Source organism: Sparus aurata, chromosome 3 (genome assembly GCF_900880675.1).
Source record: "Sparus aurata chromosome 3, fSpaAur1.1, whole genome shotgun sequence".
NCBI classification, from domain to species: domain Eukaryota; kingdom Metazoa; phylum Chordata; class Actinopteri; order Spariformes; family Sparidae; genus Sparus; species Sparus aurata.
This window is the reverse complement of record NC_044189.1, coordinates 12,048,196-12,065,488: the sequence shown is the minus strand read 5'-3', so window position 1 is coordinate 12,065,488 and position 17,293 is coordinate 12,048,196. Positions and strand designations below refer to the sequence as shown.

The window sequence follows — 17,293 nt, the reverse complement described above, 5'->3', positions numbered from 1 at the left end:
TATCAAAATTGCAAGTAAAAATGTACGGGTTACATATATTTGTATGTTTTTAAGTAAGTTTTTAAGATACGTTATTAAAACATGAAAAATAAAAAGAAATCTAATAAACTGAATGAGGGGAGCCCAAAGTAGACAAACATACATTTGAAAGCTCTAGAAAAAGCAATAAAGACTATCTTGAGTTAAGGTTTATATGAAGAATTAAAAACATAGATGTAGATTCTGTACTGTCTCCACGAAAGCAGATTCCTTCTGCTGAACAAGATTAGTTGATAGTTTCGATTGGAAAAAGTGGATCTCAAGGTTTTTCTATCAAACTACGCTCGCTCCTCAGTAAAATCACGGCTTACATCGGACCAATCATGTTCCGCTTTGTTCAGTCTTCGTCCAATAGCGTGTGAGCATGTAGGGTTACGACAGAAAGCAACAAGAAGTTTCCAAAATGGTGCTCGAAAGTACTATGGTCTGGTAAGAACTCTACAATTGTGTTTTTAAGTAGTTGTCAATCAGTTGGCGGATCATTCGAACACGTCGTATATACTTACAGGGTCGGGTCGTCTATAGGCCTGAATTTTGAGGAAATGTGCCCATTAACTGTGTTGATAATTGACCGTTGACAGCTAACACGGTGTCGACAGGCTGAGTCATGATAGCTAAAGTTAGCTTGGATTTGCGGTGTTACAAAAAGTATTTTGTTCAACTTTGGCACATACCAACACATTCACGAATGTTGTTCTGTATAATTATGTGTGTTTTATCGAAATGATTGACTGACAACACCGATGAATTGACTATTTCCACCGGTGGAGTATGTGGTGTCACGTATTGCTAACGTTAGCAAGCGATGCTAATGCTGGTTTTACGTAGCGTTATATTGTAACTAATGCCAGCTATTAAATAGCTACTGACTTGGTGGATAAGACAGGCTTTTCTATGGGGGACCAATGATGAAGACGAATTTTGATGTCTTAACTTAATTAGCTATTAGTAAGACCTAACATTTGACATGAGAATGACACGTCAATTGCTAATGTTAGCCGGCTAGTAAACCTAGCCAAGTGCTGTAACGTTATAGTAGCCACGTTAAACTGATATGTTCCCCTCAGTGTGGACAACAGTGAATATATGAGAAATGGAGACTTCCTACCAACAAGGCTACAGGCACAACAAGATGCTGTCAACATTGTCTGCCACTCCAAAACACGAACCAATCCAGAAAACAACGTGGGCCTCATCACCATGGCAAAGTAAGCTCATCTCGCTTCATTTAACAATCGCAATAACCCCTCGCATCACTCCCACAGCCCTAAATAGTGCGAGTTGTTTTGTTGTACATGGTTGCTTACTGCCAGGCGTGGATGTTAACCTTTGTTTTCACGCAGCAACTGTGAGGTCCTGACCACACTGACACCAGATTCTGGTCGCATCCTGTCCAAACTCCACGCTGTCCAGCCCAAAGGAAAGATCTGCTTCTGCACAGGCATCAGAGTGGCTCATGTGTGTAACTTGGATGTTTCTATTTTAAAATATTTGTTTGGAAGTCAAAAGAAGGTCTCTAATTACTTAACTGTTAAATGAGAGGTTTTGCTTTCTGCAGCAGTGTTTTTTTTTTTGTTTTTTTTTTTGAGTTGCTATATTTTATACTATGTTTTTTTCCCGCGCAGCTGGCCCTAAAACACAGACAAGGGAAAAATCACAAGATGAGGATCATTGCCTTTGTTGGGAGTCCGGTGGAGGATAATGAAAAAGATGTACGTTTTAAAGTCTTCTATTACATTTCGTGCCAATCCCACAGAAAGAAATGTTGTTTTCCTGCCAACAACATGGGTTTAACACACTCTTCTGTTGTCAATGTGTGTCTGTACTTTTTCATCTTTTCTTCCTGCTTCATTCCAAACCTGCTGATGCTGCAGCTCGTCAAGCTGGCAAAGCGCTTGAAAAAAGAGAAAGTGAACGTGGATATCATTAACTTTGGAGAAGAGGTGAGGAATTCTCAGTTTATCTCCCATCATACTGCTGAAAGTTTGATTTATTTTCTTGATTTCCACATGTGAAACTCCTTCCCATCTGTAAATTGAATTGTCAATCGACTTTGCCATCTGTCTCCACCTGTGTATCCAGGAGGTGAACACAGAGAAGCTGACTGCTTTTATAAACACTTTGAACGGGAAGGAGGGCACAGGATCCCATCTGGTCACGGTCCCTCCGGGTCCCAGTCTGGCTGATGCGCTGCTCTCCTCTCCCATCCTGGCTGGTGAAGGAGGCTCCATGATGGGTCTTGGTGCCAGTGACTTTGAATTTGGTGTGGATCCCAGTGCTGATCCTGAGCTGGCCCTGGTAAGGAACATAAATGCATAATGCCAGGAAAAATGATCCACAATTTGAGAAAGAACCTCCAGGGTTATTTTTATTGCAACTGTTGGTATTTGTTGTGATGGTACCAAAAAAGAAAAGAACAGCAGTTAGTATTTGTTACTTGATCATATATATGTAGGTAGTAGAAATGGAAAACTCAAATGCCAAATCTGTCCTACCATGAACTGATTCACTTTAAATCAATCTGTGCCAGATTTTTGTACAGTAGATCAAATCTTTCAAGTAATGGTATAGAAGGAAAGGGAGCGTGTGAGATGCCACCCTAGCAAAAAGTCACAGTGAGTCAGGGCAACACTCTGCAATCTTTGTAATGCACAATACAATGGCAACACGACTAACCTGAGGAAACATCAGGGCAAACATAGAATATATCTAAAAATTGAAGAGAGCACAGTGTTTTATAGCCTCAGAGCCAGAACCCTCCTATATGATTGATGTGGCATCAACAACTTCATTAACATGTAATTACTAGTTGGAGAAGTTCCTTTTCATTGTCTTAGTTAGTGTTTTTGCTACCCAAAAGTCTGCCACTGGTTATGTACAGATTCCCTATCAACATGCTCTTTTGATTTTATTGTGTCCAAATCCTTTTTGAGGAAATATTACAGTATGCAAGCTTTTCTGTAGTGACAACATTAACATTAAGAACAATGTACAGCGTATTGCTGACATCTGCTGTTTACTATTTAAAAAAAAAAAAAAAAAAAAAAAAAAGTTTTTATCTAGTCCTGTACTGTGCTGATCTGTTCTGATCTGCTTCCAAGTCTTGAACAGCTTCCTCCATTTGAAGCAGTACAAGCTGTACTTGTACTTTATGTTGTTACAGAGAGGGCAAAGTACCAAAAAGAAGGGAGTTTGGCACTGGTACTTAAAATGTGAACAATACCCATCTTTAGGAAACACCAGTGTGTCACAGATACTGTGCGTATATGAGTACAATACATGTGCATCAGCTCTTTAGACCCTGTGTGAGGTTAGAAACCACTTATCCATAAGTTGAAAGCCAATGCGAATCTACTAAGTCATTTCACTGCTGTAAACAGAGGGCTTGATAAAGGTGATAATATGCTGTAGGCATCCTTGAAACAGGCCCACAATGTAAAAAAAAAACCTTGAGATTTGTTGTATGTATGGTAATTTGGAAGCTGCAAGTGGATGCTGTTATTGTGTTGTGGACGAACCTTGATGAGAAATATCCCTCGCGTTGCCTTTTTGCATTTTGTCCTTGTATCAGGCCGCTTCACACTGTACCTCCTCATACTCCCACATGTTGGTGCTCTGTGGTTTATATCAGAATAGAATAAAAGGTAGCCCTTCAGAGTTGTAAGCGGTGCCCTTTGTCTCTGTTTCTCACTGTGCTGTTTGTGCACTGCTCTAGGCCTTGCGTGTATCAATGGAGGAGCAGCGACAGAGGCAGGAGGAGGAGGCCCGCAGAGCTGCTGCTGCTTCTGCAGCTGAGGCCGGCGTGCCCACACCCAGCGCAGACGGTAACTGCAGGATCGACAAATAATAGCTTTCACTTGTGTGACAGCGCTGACTAGAATAAATGTTAGGGTTTGATAGAATGATAATTATTGGTCCCTTACTCACTTTTGACGGATCTTGTCACAGAATCAGAGGAGGCCTTACTGAAGATGTCAGTGTCTCAGCCTGAGAGCGGTGCTGCTGTGCTTCCTGACTTCAGCAGCATGACGGAGGAGGAGCAGATAGCCTACGCCATGCAGATGTCTCTTGCTGGAGGAGGTGAGTTCAGTTTGATAATCAAGCACATTTCTGCTCTTACTATCACCTATGGTCACTTTCATATTTGCTGGTGCGTCTGTTTAGAAAAGTTCCTTTCACCTTTTCTGTGAACAGAGTACGGAGAAATGGACACAGGAGCTCCAATGGACACAGCAGAATCAGCCAAGGTGAGTCTTCATACAGTTGCTTCAGATGAAACTGTAATGTTGTGTATTTGCAAAGAGGAGTTATTTTTAGAAGTCTAGTTTATTTTTATGCACAGACAATGACATGATTAGCAGATGGGGCACTTTCAGTGCCTGAATGGATGTGAAATTCTCCCACTTTAGTTAGTCCTACAAACAAATAAACCACTGTGAGGGAAAAAAATAGGTTTCCTCACAAAGACGGTTGAAATAATTAAAACTGATGATCACAACACAGACCTAGAGTCAGGGATGTAGGTTCAAAGATCTGGTTGCGATAAAAACACTCTGGATAAGTTGATCATGCTAAATTTATTTCCCGATTTATTTTTAATTTCAACAACATGACCTAGCATCTTTCAAGTGTTTGTCCACTGTGTCGCCAAAACAGAAATGTTAAATCACCTTCAAAAATATGTTTACTATCTAATCTGTGATGCAATTAACATATTTGCTTCTTAACAAAATGTAAGAAAAAATGTGTAATATGTTTTAGTGCCATTTTACTCTTGGGCATGCTAGATTAGTTCATATTACACGTTTCTTTATGTTGCATTAGAAATGGCAATTATTTGGAACAGGATAATCATGACATGAAGTTTTATATCGTCCCGTGCCTACCTTTTAGTGATGTTAAATGATTCATGAGAGTCTCGTGAAACTGCGAATTCCATAAAAAGAAAACTCTGGAAGAAACCCTCCTGGAATCAGTGGCACATCCCATTCACATGAGGCACAAGTCAAGGACCAATTGGATCTTAAAAGGGCTCTTTTGAACTTCTGTGTTGTGCTGGAAGTCGGTTGTTGGTTTATGTTAGCAATCCCCATTTCTTAACAAACGTTAGCCACTGTTGCTCTCTTTTAGCGGAGGTAGAGAGGCACTCAAGACTGCATGAGGCCACATTTTGTGTGTCATGGAAAATCTGACCCAGGCCTTTCTCAAAGAAATCCACTGAGCTTTAAACACCTCAAACAAATCGTCCACAGGCTTGTATAAGCCACCGAGAGAGACGGGGAAGGTCTTATTTTTCACGTTTCATTACATTGCCAATAAGAAGGTGATTAGGATGTGAATTGCTGAGAATTGTAACATAGAGCCTCATTAAAACCACTTCAATTAAGAACTCATCCGTCCTAATCGACTGTATCCTCCATTGTAACTGAACAGGAGGAAGACGACTACGATGTGATGCAGGACCCAGAGTTCCTTCAGAGCGTCTTGGAGAACCTGCCCGGCGTCGACCCGAACAACGAAGCCATCCGCAACGCCATGGGCTCCCTGGCCTCCCAGACGGGAAACAAGCCGGACGGCAAAAAGGACGAAGAGAAGAAGAAATGAGGAACAAAAGAGACAAATCCAAGAACAATTGCTGACTAATGCAGGATTACTTTAACACGCGAAAAAGAAAAGATTGCTGATGCATCGTCCGACTGACGGCACAGCATGAGACGGCACTCTGAACATTTAATAACGTAGGTTTCTGCCAGACACTCGGAAGCGCCAACAGAATAACTATTTAGTATAAAATCTGAGTAACTCAAATTGATATCATCCCCAAAATGTAAAAAGGATTTTACTCTCAAATCACCTCCTGCGCTCCTTACTCCTCATTTTCTCTGCACCATATATTGACAAGAGAGAAGAATTTGTGATGACAGGCTCTCAAACTAAACATTTAGCCACACTCCTGTCATGTCTTTGTGTTTTTTGCAATAAAAAGCTGTGTGTATATATGCTGCCTTTTGGTGTGTTTCTTGCCCTCAGAGGCTCGTATTCCTGACAGTGCTGTGTGTGGAGAGGAAGGACAAGAAGGTGCGATGCAGGGATCGCTGTCCCGGCATTCATATGGCTCCACACGAAGCTGAAAATAGTCTGGTTAGGACATTTATTAATGCTTTATGTCATGCACAGTGGGGATAAATATACGTGTCGCTTGCGGCATCCTCCGTGCATTTTTCCAGCGCTATCTCAGCCTGATAGGATATCCCGGGTCATGTGACGGGAAGCGCAGCATTTTCAGCTGAAAACGAGCTAGGATAGTCGGGAATCGCATATCCAGGTAAACAATCAAAATACATGAAATATTAAACGAAAATCCCCATCCCAACCGGCCTCTTCTGTGTCATCGTCGACCCTACGATCACCGGGTTGTTATCGCTGTCAAACCATACCTCAGCAAACCGCTCCAGTTTGCTTTTTATTGGCGAACGCTAGCTAGTTAGCTAAATGACCCCTCTCTGTCTTGGCTGGAGCTCAGCGGCCAGCTAACCCAGCCTCAGTCGGGAGAGGAATATCGCTAGCTGCGAATAACCGAGCTCGCTTCTCCCCCACCGGCTGACCAGTTTCTCAAATGGTCACTACTGCAAAGCCTGGCATGCACTAATAGCATTATTGAAGCAGTGTTTCCCATTCATAGCAAATTAGTGCTGAACCTGTTACCAGAGGAGGGTTCGGTTTGCAGAAACTGCATCGCTAGCGTCGCGCTAGCTGGCTAACGCTAGCACAGGATCCTTGTTGCTTAGCTAGCTTCCCCTGTTATGAAGCTAATCAGCTGTCAGTTTGAGCTGAAAGGAAGCTGCATGCTGTAAATCTCGTCATCGAAGATACAACGACCTTTCGAACACTTGTAATATTTTCCGTGTTTAGATTTTGTAGCAGGTTTTATGTTGGCAAGGCAGAGCTAAAGCTGATGCACAACAACTCAGATTCATGCTGGTGTATCCTGCTGCCTTCTGCTGTTATGTCTATGAATTCGTGTTTTCACAGGAGTTAATCCCGGTATGGGGGACATGAAGACCCCAGATTTTGATGACCTGTTGGCAGCATTTGACATTCCTGACATTGATGCCAAAGAGGCCATCCAGTCTGCCCCAGATGAGGCAGAGGGACCCCATGGAGCTGCTGGGGCACCTCTGGGAAAGTCGGATACCGGGGTGGGTGTTGGGTCATCCATGAGACCGCCGAGCCCCCCAGACCCCCAGGCGGACACCTCAATTGTTAGTGTGATTGTGAAGAATAAAGTGCGCCTTGAGACCAACGATGGAGGTGATGGAGACACAGATCAGGACCCTATTGATGTGATTGCAGGGGTGGATGTGGGTCCTAGACTGGGAGCATGTGCCCCCGGAATGGCTGAATCTGAGGCTCTTAACCATAACGGGTTTGGGGCGTCTGGAGTCTCCACACCCCTTCCACTCAGTCAGACCCAGTCTAACGGAGGGCCGTGGTCAATGAACACCCCTAAGGTGTCCTCGGAAGCAGCTGGCGCTGGTGCGGCCAAGTCTCACAAGCAGGGCGGGAACATTTTCAACAGACTTAAACCGCTTGTGGCGCAGGGGTCTGGAGATCCAGTGGGCCGGGCGAGGAAGATGCAGCTTCTACAGCAGCAGCACCAGCAGCAGCAGGATACGGGCCAAGAGAGGGCGGATGGAGTCAAAGCATCGTTACCGTCGTCTTCCTCTCTGTCGGCCGGGTCGTCTCCTCTGACTGCAGGGGGAGCCGTCGGACTAGCCTCGCCTTTCTTTCCGCCCTCCAAGCCTCTGCTTCCCACTCCACCTTCTGCCCTTTCATCACACCCGCTGCACTCATCTCAGCCTTTTAACGGAGCTCCCAAAGTTGGCCCTGCTGGATTTCAGCACCAGCAGATGGAGGAGGATGATTCTGACCCTGATTTGGGGAGTCCACTGGTGATCCAAGAGAACCCGGACTCCCCGACTTGCACTCAGCTGAGCCGACGTTACAAGTCTGACTCTGTCTCGACCCAGCCCACATCCTCTGCTGCGTCTCACCCTAAGCCGGGAGACACTCCGTCAGGTGCATCTCTGACTTCATCAACACCCCAGTCTGGTTCAACTGAGAGTCCCCAGCTGGAGGACAGGCATCCGGAACATGTCATAGAGGAGAGGGACTCCCCAGAGAGTCCCGAACCAGAGATGCCAAAATCAACTGCAGCTAAGAGGTGCTCCAGCCCTGCCGTGGCCTCCACGCCGCCTCCTTCTGAACTGCGCGAGCCCAAAGAGGAGGAGGAAGAGATGGAGGTCGGGAATGGGCTTGAGAGGGTCAATGATGGCAAAGCTGACAAGGGAGAAAATGCGAGAACAAGTGAGGAGAAGATGGATGTCAATGATGGCAAGGTTAAACCTCAGTCCACTGACGGAGGAGAGGCAGGTGTTGCTGCTGCACCTGCTGCCTCTGGAGCTCCATCCCGACCCCTTAAAGTCAGAATAAAGACAATTAAAACCTCCACAGGTGGAATCACCAGAACTGTCACAAGGGTCGCGCCCAAAGGTGGTGCCGCAGGGAAAGGTTTGGACCCTAAAGCTCAAAGTGAACGCAAGGTGTTAGGAAGCAAGGCCCAAAAGCTTGACGCTTCCGGTCACATGACGACATCTTCCCAGAAAGTAAGCGCTCTCAATGCTCTGCCTGTGTCTACACTCGCAGCCAGCACCGTCATGCTCGCCGCCGCCACGAAGGTTCAAAACAAAATGGCAGCGTCAGACAAGGCCAAGGTTTCCGCCACTGCCGTAAGCATCACTAAATCTGCTGCCCTGCCTGTAACTCCCTCTGTGGCCTCCTCTCCCAAGTTCTCTGTCGCTGCCGGTGGGATCAGCGTCCGCACCACCACTAAGACAGCTAACGGAGGCAGCGGCACCATCATAGGCGGCACGCTCCAGCCAAACAAGCCCGCCTCCATCGTCAACAGCACAGGTGCTGTGATCTCCCGCAGCCAGTCAAGCCTGGTGGAGGCTTTCAACAAAATCCTGAACAGTAAGAACCTTTTGCCGAGCTACAAGCCCGACCTCTCTGCGCCTCCTCCGCCTGAGTGGGGTCTCCCACTCCCAGCCACGGGGTACCGCTGCCTGGAGTGCGGAGACGCTTTCGCCCTGGAGCGCAGCCTGGCCCGCCACTATGACCGGCGGTCGCTCCGCATCGAGGTGACCTGCAACCACTGTGCAAAGAGGCTGGCCTTCTTCAATAAGTGCAGCCTGCTGCTGCATGCCAGGGAGCATAAGGAGCGTGGGCTGGTCATGCAGTGCTCGCACCTCGTCATGAGGCCGGTCACTGTGGAGCAGATGATTGGACAGCAGGACATTACACCTATTGGTGGTGAGTAGGGCTACAGCTAGCAATTATTTGAATTATTGTTTTGGTTTTTTTTAGGATAAAGGTGGATTATGTAGTTCTGGGGAAGCAATTTTAATCAGAAGAGAAAGATCGTTATGACTGATTAATTGTTTTCACGACTGAATAAACAGACTGACCATAAAGGACGACACCATCTCATATTGTTTTGCTTTGTTTTACATTGGCGGACCCTGCCACCTTTCTAGCTTTAAACAGTGTTCTGGGGAACTTATCTTCCTCTGAGACCAGCTTGTTTATTCAGTTATGGTAATATAAAAGTTTCTATCTATGTATCTTCACCTCGTTAATATTGGGAATATAAAATTTCTAAGTTTGAATTTCTTATCCAAAACAATGTAGTGCCCCTTTAACTATGTGTTCATTGAAATACTTGGTTAAATTCACAATAATAATTTTAAAAAACATAGAAAAAACATACTTTTCTCCCAGTCTGAGGACTAAGAAACCGATGATATAACTTTTTTTGACAAATGACTGTTGATCAAAATTGCCGAGTGATTGTGATGATTAACTAATGCAACTTTACAGACCCAGAACACGAGCTGAATAAAGTGTGTTCAGTGCTTTTGGAACCAACAATCAGTGATGTGTACATCATTGTATGGCTGCGATCGGCCAATGACTATGTCTATAAAAAAAAATTGAAAATACCGAAAAGTAATGATTAATAATCAGAGCCCAAAATAGGGTCTTCTAGTAATTTCTTTGGCCGACTGAAACCCAAAGAGATTCAGTTTATTGACGTTGAACACTGGGAAAAAAACACCTTAATTGTCAAAAATGAGGAGCAAATTATTTATGAAAAACAAATGCTGTTGATTGACTAGTCATTACAGCTGTACATCATGTACGATTATTTATTTCAAAGTCAATTAAATTAAAGAACAACAAAAATATATTCATCAAACAAACCCTCACTCCGATCATTCGTCTTGTGACTCATCTCCCGTCTCGTTTCCCATTTGTCTCTTCTGATTTCCACCTGTGGCTGACCAGGCCTGCTCTCCCCTTCGTCCTCCTCTCCTCCAGTCTCCTCTCCCTCCACCACGACCGGGGGCTCCGCCGCCTCCGCCAACTCCAGCCCGATGAAGGACGCTTCGGCTCCGTCGGCGGCTCAGCCTCGACCGGTCCGACGTGCACCTCAGGGCCCCCAGGCGCTGATGCCCCTGCCTTGCAAGAAGGCCGAGGGGCTGCAGTACAACAACTTCAAATGTCCAGAGTGCCAAACGCAATTCTCCGGCAAAGCTGAGCTGGTCACCCACCTCCAGCAGATCAGAGGTTCTCCCAACTCGGTGAGTCTGTATTCCCTCGTTTCCTGCTGTGACACAGCGTTGGTCGGGTCTGATTTTTGTTTGATTTTCCTTTTTTTCCCCTTCTGTTCCAGACATGTACGCAATGCTCGCCTCCCATGATGCTGCCTAACTCCTGTGCCGTGTCCGCCCACCAGAGGATTCACAAACACCGAGCGCCTCACGTCTGTCCTGAGTGTGGCGGCATCGCCAGGCAGGCGAGCTTCCAGACCCACCTGGAGGAGGCCTGTCTGCATTTTGCCAGGCGCATTGGATACAGGTGTGGAGACATGTTCCAAACCATCATAAAGACCTGTCATCTCACCCAACGTATGCCAACAATGTCATGACCATATGATTTAGTGTCAACTGATGTCTGGGCCATGATTTGATACCTAAACAGGAACGGGCACCAATCAAATGAAATTTAATCGGGTAAGCTTGAATGCATTAAAAACGTTCTGTGAACAGCAGTTTGTATAATTGGCTCAATTTCCATACATTTTTCCGTTTAAGGAAGTAAACAATAGCAGATCTTCGATTTAGACAACTGCTGTCACAGAAACTGCCGTTCATTTGGATTTATTGTCAGCAACTCAAAAGGCATACTCAAAAACATGTTCCCTCATGATTTCATGGTCTCAATCACAGCCTCCTCACTCTGATACCCCTCTGTACACTTGTGCATGTGTTTAGGTGGTGTTTGTGATTGTGTGTGTAAAAAGACAAGAAAAGAGAGTGAAAACCTGAAATTTCCCATTGAGGAATAAATTAATATATCTTCTGCTCTTCTTGACTTCACTGTCGGTTTACGCTTGAACTCATCTCATCAGGCTGTGTTTTTCTGATCTCCTCCAGGTGCTCGAGCTGCCAGGTTGTATTCGGAGGGTTGAACTCCATCAAATCCCACATTCAGACTGCTCATTGCGAGGTCTTCCACAAGTGCCCCAGCTGCCCTATGGCCTTCAAGTCTTCCCCCAGCGCCCAGAGCCACATCAGCACCCAGCACCCAGTGCTGACTGGAGGACAGGCCAAGTACGTGGATGCAGACACGGAACACTTCTATAGCCACATCGTATTGCAGATGCCTAAAATATAAATCAACTGTTCTCTTTTTGCAGAATGATCTACAAGTGTGTGATGTGTGATACGGTTTTTACCCAGAAGCCCTTGCTGTACATGCACTTTGACACTCATTTAGCCAAGCAAAAAGTGCACGTGTTCAAGTGTCCTGACTGCACCAAGCTCTACGCCCAGAAAGGATCGATGATGGAGCATATCAAGGTCAGTTTTCTATGCAGAGACCAAAGATTTTAGACTTTGAGTTGAACCAGCCTCTCTTCCTTTATGTGTCGCCCATTCATTGCTTTCAAACGGTGAATGCGGTGTCGACAAAGGCACACAGCAAATCCTTGTATCGGCCTTATCAAGGTCCCCTCTCGGTGACCTTGTCATAAGTTCTATACCAAGTACAGTCGTTCATTTAGTAACAGAAATAAGTGTCTTTTATTCAGATGATCTTGTATTTTATATCTTCTAAAGGTGAATGAATTGATTTAAATGCTCTTTATGCTGTCGTCCCTCTCAGACGGCTCACAGAGGACCGTCAGCCAAACAGACAGAGTCTCAGTCCGACGCCTCTAATGCCGCCTCAGCGCCGGCCAACACCTCGGGTCCCTCTGGCCTCAAATCCAAATCCTCCGGTAAAGCTGACAACTCCGACGGAGAGGACTGGGGGCGGGAGCAAGAGGAGGAGGAGGAAGAAGAGGAAGATGACGACGACGATGATGCGGACGAGGACTACACGGCTCCGGGGGGGAACTCGACCGCCGCGGGGGGCAGCTCTCAACCCGCTGCCCAGACAGAGTGGACCTGCCCCCAGTGTCAGACCACCTTCACTGACAACGATGACTATCTAGGTCACGTGAAGTTGGAGCATGGCAAGGTGTGACATACTGCCTATATTGTTTACTTAAAGTTACCCAACTGTTTATATTTTGTGGATGTTACGATGACCTGTGATCGTGGATGCAAACAAGAAAAAGAACAGCTTATATTTGACGGGAGGCTGTTGTTCATTTCCGGTTCATACTGCAGCACAGTACTTAATATGGGGTGTGCCAAAATATCGATACTACGATATATCGCGATATTTCGTCTTGAGGTACGTTATCGATAGACTGGTGCCAACTATCGATATTTAAAAATGTAAAAAAAAAAATCTTTTTTTTTTTTTTTTTTGGCCCACCACCACCACCCCTCTTCAGCGGACAGCTTTATCTTCATTCAAGCATAGGTATACAACCAAATAAAATTTAAAAAATGGTTTAAGTAGCTCTGAAACCCACACATATAGATATTTAATGATAGTTGTAGTCAGTGTGTGTGTTAAGAAGAGACACTGCAATATACTCTTTGTTTAATTGGCTGTCTTTCATGTGAAATTGATTGACAATGTTTTGTAATTCCTGTGAAATGGATTCAGTGCAGTCAATAAATTCTGAATTTCTTCAGTGACACAGATATCGTGATGTATCGTGGATGAAATTTCTTGCAATATGTCAATTATCGCAGAATCGCTGTATCGTGATATTATCGTTATTGAGGGCAAAATATTGTGATGGTATTGTATCGCGAGGTACCTGGTGATACCCAGCCCTACAATTAATTCAATGGTTGTATTGTCGTATTCACTCACAAGATGTCACCAAAATCACACTGTCCCTTTTAAAATCTTTCAGAAAATGATGTAAGTGTATCGAATCGTATCGTTGGCTGAATATCGTGATATATATCATATCGTGTATATTAGTGTATCGCTACAGCCGTAGCACTTAATATCTTTTTATCTTATCTCCCTCTGCCTCTCTGTGTGTGTCTGTGTGTGTGCTCTTCAAACTCCAAAGTTCCCCTGTCGTATTTGTGGAGGCACGTTCAGCACGTCTTCCAGCCTGAGACGTCACGAGCGTGTCATTCACGAAGGCAACAAGAGAGTCTTCCACTGCCAGTGAGTTGCTTCAACTTTCACCAAAGAGTTTGACAGATTCAAACTGACCCACAAGTGTGATATAAAATGTTAAAGATTTCATTTTTTTTGCTAAAAACGAACAAGATTTCAATGGTTGATCTGCTACTCACGCCTGTCAGACAGTTAAATCAGCTGTATTATACATCATTCTGTAAATAATCAAAGTTTTGGGATTCAGAAACATTTAAAACACTTGATGTGTGTCACGTTGTGGAAAATGAAAAGGACACTGTATGTTAAAGATCCAGGTCGGTGACAGATTTTCACTGACACAAGCCACGCACAAAAATCTGACACCTTCTGTGTTTTGCGATTGCTGTCAGATTTTTAAAAAACATATCAGTGTAGGGGTCACACAATATTAAAGCAACATTATGTAGAAATTGGCATTTTGTATGATTTAAATACAAATCGTACAAAAGAAGAATGTCATGTGTTGAAAACGTATATGTTGTATGTAACTCTGTGATCCTACACCTCTCACGGAAGTAACAACACATGATGGGGGCGGAGTGGCTGAGACAGAGTCACCACTCACCCCGTTACAGGACACTGTACCATCAAAAATGTTTTTAAAGCTGTTATTTCAAGGTAGAAAAGTTACATAATATTGCTTTAAGTAGGCTGGAATGTCTATAGTCTGGTATGATTGAAGTGACTTAACCCTGCTTAATTATTTTCGCAGATACTGCACAGAAGGAAAACGCACCTTTGGCAGTCGGTTCTTACTGGATAAGCACGTTCGGCTCCATCACAGAACCCCAGACGGACAAGTGAGTCAGTAGTTACGTTAAAAACCTCATGAAAAGATGTGTCCTGAATCTATACTACATAGTAATTCTAAGCAGGTTTAGAGCATGTAGTGTTCACAAAATAGAAGAATTAATTTTTTCTGGTTATTTGTTGTTTGTTTGCTTTATGAAATGCATGTTGTTGTTTTTTTTTTATTAATTATCTGGAGTATGAAGTTGGCAAACATGCAAACATTCAGTATCTGTCCCCCTGCGTTCCTCCTCAGGGTCCCCCGATGACCAGGAAGCGTGCAGCCACAGGAGAAGGACCAGGCAGCTCCTCAGAACAAGACGGTGAGAGCGGACCTCCTGGAGGCAGGGCGGGAGACGAGGAAGAAAATGCCAACGAGGACGGCGAGGAGGGTGCGGGTCCTGCAAAGAGAACCAGGGGGTCCATTGCAACGTCAGCGCCCAACGAGCTGGAGGAGGACGAAAATGTTTTCCGTTGCGTCCCCTGCGGCTTCTCCACCGAGGACGGGGCGGAGTTCCAGCGCCACATCCCCCAGCACCGGGCCGACACCGCCTCCTTTCAGTGCCTGCAGTGCGGCGTCTGCTTCGCGTCAGCCGGCTCTCTCAGCAGGCACCGCTTCATCACCCACCGCGTGCGGGACACCCAGAGCGACGCCGACCGCGGCACCCCGCGGGCCCACGGCTCTCCCGACGGCTCGCCCGCCGGCTCCCCTCAGGCGCTGGGCGAGGACGGAGAGGGGAACCTGGGCTGCAAGGTGTGCGGCCGGCGTTTCGACAAGGCCTCGGACCTCAACACCCACTTCAGGACCCACGGCATGGCCTTCCTCACCGCACACAAAACAGACAAGCCGCAGTAGAGTGAGGAGGAGGGCGGGGAGCGGGGAGCGTGGAGCGTGGAGCGGACGGAGGAGAATGGAGGCTGTAGAAATATGAATGTCGATCCTGAGATGAAACAGAGCTGCTTCCTGTGCAGGTTTTTAGACACCACGAACAGTTTTATTCTATGTATGGCACCTCTTCTGTGCAATTGTAATTGCATGTTTGATCACGTTACTGGTCACTTAACTAAACACACCTGTGATAGACTCTTGGGTGGAAAGGCTCTCGAGTAAAGCATTTATATATCAGCCATACTGTGTCTAAAAAAAATATGTCTTGTCCTTCCATTTCAGTGTCACTCTGCACTGACTGTAGCCACCTGCCTGTTTCATCATGTAAAACTTAATACGAACACCTCCCACTGTACTCCGACAGCTGTAGTGCCGATATTTTTGTACTTCACATCGTTCATGATATCCATACTTGTTTGCCTCAAGTCCACGCTAACTATCGCGCCGTTGGATCACTTTTAACAGCCCGCGCTGCCGTCAAAACTGATCCGAAGCCAAGATCTCAAGACGTCCGACGCATGAAGGGGAGTGTTTTGGAGAATTTGACACTGATTTTTATGTTGCTATGATATTTATTTATACGGATTAAAAAAAAAAAAACACATTACTACTGTTGGTATTTGTGCGAATTGGTTGCGTCAAATCTTACTCGACATCAAAGGTGCGACTAAGACGCGAGGTGAGAAACTATAGGAGACGAGGTTACTGGAGGTCTGTAGCCTGTGTAGTGTGAATAATGTGTGATGTTGTTAATCGTTAAGCTAGAACAAGAGGAGAGGTCAGGCCTCCTGCCCGTAGTATATGTGTACGAGTTTTGCCATGTAAATACATATAATTACACTAAAAAGAAAGCGTTCTGGTTTTAGTAACTTGCTATGATAATGTGAATACGTATAGTATTTGTACTTGTACTGTTCCCTTTTTTTTTTTTTCCCCCTCTCTCCAAACAATTTGAAGTCTAAAAGAAAAAAGAATTCCCCCCTCAGAGGTAGCTATACATTGTAATTACAAAGCAGAGGGTGAGCGCGGGGGTCGTGTTGTCTTAATGTGTATGAATACAAACGTTTATCTCTTTGAGACGGTTCTTTTTTATCGACAGAATCAGTGCTTGCTGTATTCACATTTCTTTTGTATGTTTCAAAAACAGCCTTCATGGCCTACGAGTGGATTTTTTTGTTTTGTTTGTATCTTTTATATGTCATGATATCATATTTATATAGCTCAATAGTGGAAAAAAATTTCATGTCATTTTCTTTTCCATGGTTGTGGTCTGCTTGCTGAAATGCCATACACTTTTGTGCTGTTTCGAAAATAAATGTGTAAAAGAAGACGATTCACTTGTGCAGCAGGTTCTTCCGGCCGTGGTGCCATCTTGCTCATTTTTCTCGGTATACATCAACATTGGTATGTTGCAACCTCTAGAATATGACACGCTCACTTTGGTTCGTACTTCTGGTCAAGAAAAAAATACCTAAAACTTCATCCATCTCAATTATTTTTTGGGTGGAAATGCTCCGAATGGTTCAAAATATGGTCCAGGAACTGGAACGGAACTGGTTCCATGTCAGTGGAAAACGGGCGTCTGTCACAAAACTACGATTCTGATGAGGTTTACTGTAGTTCATTAATTTTGTTAGCGTTTAAATTTACATTTAGGGCATTTAACAGACACTTTTGTCCAAAGCGTCTTACTAAAAGTACATTTGTCACAAGAAAGAACCCACAACATATCACTGTTGATAAAGTAAGAATGAAAAAGTAAAAATGTAAGCACCTGCTAATTAGCGCTAAACACAAAGTCCTGCTAAGGCTGATGGGAACGTCATTAGTTTTGCAGGTGTTCAATCAGAAAACAAATTGTTTGATGGTTTTTTT

General features: G+C 44.7%; 2 protein-coding genes and 1 non-coding gene across 5 annotated transcripts; all 3 read left to right on the top strand.

Moving 5' to 3' along the window:
* Positions 1-361: 361 nt before the first annotated feature.
* Positions 362-6,036, top strand: psmd4a (proteasome 26S subunit ubiquitin receptor, non-ATPase 4a). Its single transcript, XM_030411880.1, has 10 exons — positions 362-468; positions 1,107-1,247; positions 1,383-1,497; positions 1,665-1,751; positions 1,914-1,982; positions 2,122-2,337; positions 3,755-3,863; positions 3,988-4,119; positions 4,234-4,286; positions 5,473-6,036. Exons 1-10 carry the CDS (start codon positions 443-445, stop codon positions 5,641-5,643), a joined length of 1,119 nt encoding a protein of 372 aa, XP_030267740.1. The 5' UTR covers positions 362-442; the 3' UTR covers positions 5,644-6,036.
* A 192-nt stretch (positions 6,037-6,228) lies between these two features.
* On the top strand, positions 6,229-16,751 carry znf687b (zinc finger protein 687b). Of its 3 annotated transcripts, none has more exons than XM_030411876.1 (10): positions 6,229-6,364; positions 7,072-9,411; positions 10,447-10,742; positions 10,835-11,019; positions 11,598-11,774; positions 11,861-12,023; positions 12,328-12,684; positions 13,646-13,746; positions 14,453-14,540; positions 14,786-16,751. In XM_030411876.1, exons 2-10 carry the CDS (start codon positions 7,086-7,088, stop codon positions 15,383-15,385), a joined length of 4,293 nt encoding a protein of 1,430 aa, XP_030267736.1. In that variant the 5' UTR covers positions 6,229-6,364; positions 7,072-7,085; the 3' UTR covers positions 15,386-16,751. The 3 variants fall into 3 exon arrangements, with proteins under 3 accessions (XP_030267736.1, XP_030267738.1, XP_030267737.1); XM_030411878.1 differs by having other exon boundaries at positions 6,232-6,364; positions 10,480-10,742; XM_030411877.1 differs by lacking the exon at positions 6,229-6,364 and adding an exon at positions 6,382-6,658.
* LOC115579603 (small nucleolar RNA SNORA13) lies at positions 12,080-12,216 on the top strand. Its single transcript, XR_003983695.1, has one exon. It is a non-coding gene; the product is annotated as a small nucleolar RNA SNORA13 (small nucleolar RNA).
* Positions 16,752-17,293: the final 542 nt, after the last annotated feature.